General features: G+C 58.6%; 1 protein-coding gene across 1 annotated transcript; it reads left to right on the top strand.

Moving 5' to 3' along the window:
* On the top strand, positions 1 to 4888 carry PTGER2 (prostaglandin E receptor 2). The gene is made up of 2 exons (XM_042047976.1): positions 1 to 863; positions 3412 to 4888. Exons 1-2 carry the CDS (start codon positions 18 to 20, stop codon positions 3676 to 3678), a joined length of 1113 nt encoding a protein of 370 aa, XP_041903910.1. The 5' UTR covers positions 1 to 17; the 3' UTR covers positions 3679 to 4888.
* Positions 4889 to 6147: the final 1259 nt, after the last annotated feature.

Genomic DNA, 6147 nt, shown 5'->3' with positions numbered 1-6147 from the left:
GGCGGCGGCGGCGCGGGATGAACGGGACGGGCCGGGCGTGCGGGTCCGGCGGGGCAGCGCTCCCGGCCGGAGCTCGGCCGCTGATCAGCGCCCTCATGTTCTCGGCCGGGCTCCTGGGCAACCTCCTGGCGCTGGGGCTGCTCCTGCGCGGCCGCCGCGGGCCCCGGCAGCGCCCGCTCGCGCTGTTCCACGTCCTGGTGCTGGCCCTGGTGGTCACCGACCTGCTGGGCACCTGCTCCGTCAGCCCCTTGGTGCTGGCCTCCTACCACCGCAACCGCACCCTCACCACCCTGGCCCGCGGAGGGCACATCTGCCTCTACTTCGGCTTCGCCATGAGCTTCTTCGGCCTCGCCACCATGCTCATCCTCTTCACCATGGCGCTGGAGCGCTGCCTGGCCCTGGGGCGGCCGTACTTCTACGAGCGCTTCCTGAGCCCCCGCACGGGCCTGGTGGCCCTGCCGGCCATCTACACCTTCTCGGCCGCCTTCTGCTCGCTGCCGCTGCTGGGCTTCGGCCGCTACGTCCAGTACTGCCCGGGCACCTGGTGCTTCATCCAGATGCACCTGGATTCCCACCAGAGCAATGGGGAGGTGGCGGGGCTGAACGTCACCTTCTCGCTCCTCTACGCCACCCTGCTCCTCTTCCTCATCCTCGCCGTGCTGCTCTGCAACCTGAGCGTCATCGTGAACCTGGCCCGCATGCACCGCCGCGGGCAGAGGACCCGCCGGGTGACCACCCTGAAGCAGCCCCGTGTGGCCACCGGCTGCGGCCGGCGCACGTTCTCCATGGCCGAGGAGATCGACCACCTCCTGCTGCTCTCCATCATGACCATCACCTTCGTCATCTGCTCGCTGCCCTTCACGGTGAGTGCGCCTGTCTGGGGGGTGCACCAGGGTGAGGTCCCTCTCCCCGGCACCCACATTTCTCTCCCGGCCTTTATAAGGCTCCCCCCAACTCTGCTGGCCAAGCCTTGAGGGTTGAGGTCAAAGCTTTGCTCTTCCCAAAGCTTGGGAGATCCCAGCTCAGCCATGAGCTTGGCGATTCGCACATCACCTGGGGAGCGGGGGGATCACTCCCTGTATCCCCAGTGCCAGGAGGAGGATGGGGTGTCAGGATCACGGGGTGGTAGGAGGATGGAGTGGTAGGAGGATGGAGTGGCAGGAGGATGGAGTGGCAGGAGCAGAGGTGCTCTCCCACCCCACAGAGGCTCCGAGGCCAGGCAGTGTGGCTCAGGCAGGGATGAGGTTGGAGTCCCCTCGACCACACGGCATCACTGCAAATCCTGGGATCCAGGAACTCATGGTGCAGGTGTGAGGGATGGCAGAGCAACCAATGACACTTCTGGAGATGGGATGAAGGAGCTGCTCTGGGCTGGAGGCAGTGGATATCCGTGCTGGGCGGGATGAGTTATCCCAGATTTCTGCGGATGGAGCTGGAGACAGAGGTTTCTGCTCATCTGCAACAGCACCGAGGCGCGGGCACAGAGATGGGAGATTTCTGGGAACAGAGGTCTGGCACAGCAGCCACAGCACGTGTCTTCCCAAGGGATATGCCCACATCCCGTGCCCCATGCATGCACGAGACTTCCAGCAGAAATCCAGGATCAAAACAGCCAGGTGAGGAAGTGGAGAGAGTGAATCCCCTGACTCTGTCTGGGCTCTCCCCTCCCAAGGACCACTTTTCATCCATCCAGGTGCTTTTACACCAGGAGCATCGTGGGCTCTGGAGCACCTCTGGCTGCTGCCCCTGTGTGTGACCCCAAACTGCAGGAGGTCAGTTTGGTCCCATTAGAAGTGACCCCATCAAGGCTGGGAGCGCAGCCAGTGGTAATTTCATACTCTTGGTGTTAAATAGACTCTGCCTTCCCTTCATGCTCCCTTGCTTTTCCTAAGGGAAAAGGAAATAACACAGGCTAAGCCGAGCCGGGCTGGCAGGGTTTTAGGACAAGGGAGTAATGTCCAGATGCTTGTGAGCATCCCAGGAGCCTCAACGGCCTAAGAGACACTGCAGCTCCTAACAATGAACCCACACATGATGGGCAGCTCTTCCCGTGTCCCAAAAAAGGTCGGGTTTGGCTGCTGTGGTCATTACGAAGCGGAACCCCTCAGAGGGGACACGTGGGCAGGGCCCTGTGAGTGTGCTTGGGGCAGAGGGGCTGGGAAAGCGGCACTGGCCGGGATCCCATGGGCCCTGTGGTGGCAGATATAGCCTTATCCAGAGCCAGCTTCCCTTTTCCCATCGCCCGGCTCCCATGTGGGGCTGTGCTTTGGCAGCGGCTCAAACCCAGCTGCCTCCTTGGGGTGACACTTTCTCTCCTGTCCCCGGCTGCCCACAGCAGCCACCGCTCCTCCCAGGAGCAGTCCAGGCACACGAACTCATCGGGCCACAAATTCCTTCCCAAAACACCCCAGAGCTTGGAAATGCTGCGCGCGGCCACCCCGTGCCCTGGGCTGCGCCATGCTGGGGCGGTACCCAGCGGATCCCGGGGATGCTCCTGCTGCCCATCCCCATCCAAGCATCCCCCCAGCCCGGAGCGAGGGGGTGGCGGGTGACCCGAATGAGTAAGGAGTGCTGAGTCACCCTTCCAGGAAGCCCCGCGGGCTGTGATGAGTCGGCACGTCGCAGGAAGGACCGGCCAGGTCCTGCACCCCTCATCCTCTGCATCTCCCACGGTTATTGCTGCTGTGTGGCCTCAAGGTGAGAGCCACCACTTCCTCCAGCAGCCACGGGTTTAGATGTGGCTCTAAATGAAGCAGAGCACGGGGCTCGCTGTCATTTAAAGGCCAGTTAAACCCATGGAGTCAGCAAATTTGCTGTGACAGCCCAAATCGCCCCAAAAGAGCTGCCTGGGGGGCTGGGTCTTGGGAATTATTTCTCCCTGTGATTTCTCCCTGGTTGAGGGAGGGGACTGTGAGACCCCACTGCAGTGCTGTGTCCAGCTGTGGGGTCCTTCCAGCGCAGAAGGACGTGAAGCTGTTGAAGCGAGTCCAGAGGAGGCACCAAGTTGATTAAAAGGATGGAACAGCTCTGCTGTGAGGAAAGGCTGGGAGAGTTGGGATTGTTCAGCCTGGAGAGGAGAAAGCTTTGGGGTGATCCAATTGTGGCCTTCCAGTACCTGAAAGGAACTAGAGAAAAGATGGAGAGAGACTCTACAAGGGCCTGCAGTGACAGGACAAGGGGGAATGGATCCAAACTGACAGGGAGGAGGTTTAGATGGGATTTTGGGAAAAAACTCTTTCCTGTGAAGGTGGCGAGGCCCTGGCACAGGGTGCCCAGAGAAGCCGCAGCTGGACGTGACCAAGGCCAGGTTGGACAGGGCTTGGCGCAAGCTGGGACAGTGGAATGGCAGGGGGGTGGAACGAGATGATCTTTAAGCTCCTTTCCAAGCCAGCCCGTTGCCTGATTTTGCAGATCCGTGCCTACGTGAACAAGTTCAGCGGGGAAGAGGCCGACCACGAGTGGGACCTGCTGGCCCTGCGCTTCCTGTCCATCAATTCCATCGTGGATCCCTGGGTCTTCGCCATCCTGCGGCCGCCGTTGCTGCGCCTGCTGCGCTCGGTGCTGTGCTGCCAGGTGACCGCCACGGCCCCGCACGGCCGCGCTGCGGCCCCCGCCGTGGCAAAGCTGGCCGCACGGCTGGACCTCTGCGGGCAGCTCCAGGAGAATCCTGCCTCCTGACAGGTGCTCTGCCTTAGGGCCCATGAAGAGACGTGTCTGCTGCAGCCTGGGCCGGGTGGGGGTGGCTCAGGTGGCACCTGGGAAGCCCCTGGAAAGCCATTATGGCCTCTCGCAGGGACAAAAGTGCAGCGGGACAAGGTTGGAAGGGCTGCTGAGTCCCTGGGTGCTGCTGTCACCCTCAGGGCTGATCCCACCTGGAGAATGGTTCAGCCCTGCTGGGAAGGGTCGGTGGTGAAGCATGAGGGGTTTGCTATCAGCCCACAGCTGGGAGGATGTTGGGAAGCAGAGATTCCTGCTGGTGGGCTTCCCAGCCAGGTCTCCGTGGTTGTTTGGGATGCAGGCAGGGCTACGGCTCCTGGAGGTGGGGCTGGGTGGCTGCAAACACCCGACAGTGTCCCCAGATCCATAAGGATTGGGAAGGAGAGGAAGGGAGCAGTTTATCCTCAAATATTCCCCCCTTTTTTAGGCTGGTTGCCTGAAGAAATGCACTTTTTCAGGGGCAGGTCTGTGTGCTCGTGTCTGTCTGTCTGTCCCACACCCCTGAGATTTTAGGCACTGGTGGGTCTCTGAGGGGCACCAAGGTACTAAAAAAGCCAAATTTTGGCACTTCCCTGGTGCTGTGATGGAGTAGAGCAGCCCCTCCTCAGCACCCGTTTGGAAATTCCCTTTGTCCTGATTTTTGCAAGAGCCAAGGAAGGGAATAAAGAGCCTGACCAGGGAATGGTCACAACCATGAGCTTCACCCACACCCAGGGTGGTGCTGCTGGTGGGGTTTGGGTTTGTCCTTGAGTGGGACAAATGTTTATTTAAAGTAAACCCCCCCCAAAAAATCAATAAAAGCAAAAAAACCAAGGGCAAAACCATCCAGCTCATCAATCCTGCCGCGTTGGTCAGCATCCTTCAACACCACTCCTTTGTTTTCTGGGATGCTTTGGGACTCCAGGCTGGTTCCTGCTGGGATGAGGAGCGTCCGACTCCGCATCCCAAGGCCACCACTGCCATTAGAAATTTTCTGGTGGCTCCCATCTGAGCAGCATCCAACGCACCCAGCGGCGTTTGTGCAATTCCAAGTGGGGAGTCTCATTTGGGAGCTGCAGCTCTGCTCAGGGAGCCCGAAGGTGCCGAGATTTGGGGCTTTTCCGTGGTCTGTGAGTGGAGGTGATGTAAAAAGAAAGAGTTGTTATTTAAATAATAAATGTTTCTCAAAGGAGCCTGCTGAATCATGCGTGGGTTTGTGCTTGTGATGCACCTCGGGGTAGATCTGGAGGAAATGTGTCGGATGTGGGATGAAGCCACGGGAATGTGGGGAGAGGGCAGCAGGGGAGGCTTGCAGGGGGAAGTGGGTGCCTCCAATTCCCTAAAAAGTGGCAATAAACTCTGTTTTACAGATGTAGAATGGCATGTTTTTATCTGAGCTACAGAAATGCCCCTTCCTCTGAGCTCCTCCCTGAAACCTGCCTCTCCCACGGCCAGCAAAAGGCAGGCAAAGCTCCCACCTGTTATCAAAACACAGCCCCCAAAATACCCACCCTAAAAAAAGGCAGAATTGAGGTCACTCCTGTCAGGCAGCCAAGGTCCACAGGAAGTTTCCTGGCCTCCCAAATGCGTGTGGGCAGATGTCAGGCAAGGGCTGCTGCTGTTGCTCAAGTGGGTTTTTGGCAGCACCCTGTGGCTGGGGGGCTTTGGAGGGGGTGTGGAATTTTTGGGACAGGGTTTCTGGAATGTCATTAATCGTGGTGCCAACCTTGAGAACCCAAATTTGGCACCATCCCACCCAGCACTTGGGAGGGCACAGTCGTCCCTTCCCAAATTATTCCCTCATCCGTGCACACAGCAGGAGGAAAGGCACGTTCTGGGCTCAGGGTTTGGTGCTCCCATCGTGTTTCAGGGTGTGCTCAGCTGGAAAAGGAGCCATAAACTTTGGGAAGAGCTGTGGGTCCGTGAGCTTTATTTATCCGGATGGTCATGACCTGGTTGCTCACGCTAGGATTTCAGGACCAGTTGCCTAATTCTCCTCTGAGCCAGAGGGAATGGCGGCCTGGGGTGCAAAAGATGGAAAGGAAATTTTTAAAAAATGGGAAAAATGTTGGAAATGGCGAAGAGGTCACATCCTGCAGGGACCAGCATGCCAAGGAATGTGGCAGGGTGGGAAGAGAACCCAGCAGGATCCGTGGCAGCAACCTGAAGGCAGGATTCTCCCAGAATCCAAGGATTCACTCCTGCCAGCCCCCAGCTCCTCTGCTGACCACTAATTGCCAGCTGCTTGTTTTTTTGGGAGGTTTATGGCTCCTCATCAGGAAATGCAGGGCTGGGAGAGAACCTCCCGGCATCCATCCCCTGGGATCTGCTTTTTGCTGCAGCAGAGTCACTCTGCCAACGATCAGGGCAGCAATCCTGGCAAGTGGGCTCAGGGAAATGATCTGGATCACATTTAATGCCAAAATAAAAGAGAAATTGGTGCATGCAAGG

Source organism: Corvus kubaryi, unplaced genomic scaffold, assembly GCF_017639235.1.
Source record: "Corvus kubaryi isolate FWS band 111438036 unplaced genomic scaffold, C.kubaryi_AGA036_p1.0 66, whole genome shotgun sequence".
Classification (NCBI taxonomy): Eukaryota; Metazoa; Chordata; class Aves; order Passeriformes; family Corvidae; genus Corvus; species Corvus kubaryi.
This window is presented reverse-complemented; position numbering and strand designations above follow the sequence as displayed.

Bases quoted from the DNA above. Each gene is read 5' to 3' on its own strand.
- PTGER2 (XM_042047976.1), top strand. From the start codon at position 18: ATGAACGGGACGGGCCGGGCGTGCGGGTCCGGCGGGGCAGCGCTCCCG. The intron at 864-3,411 runs GTGAGTGCGCCT...CTGATTTTGCAG, and splicing joins TCTGCTCGCTGCCCTTCACG to ATCCGTGCCTACGTGAACAA.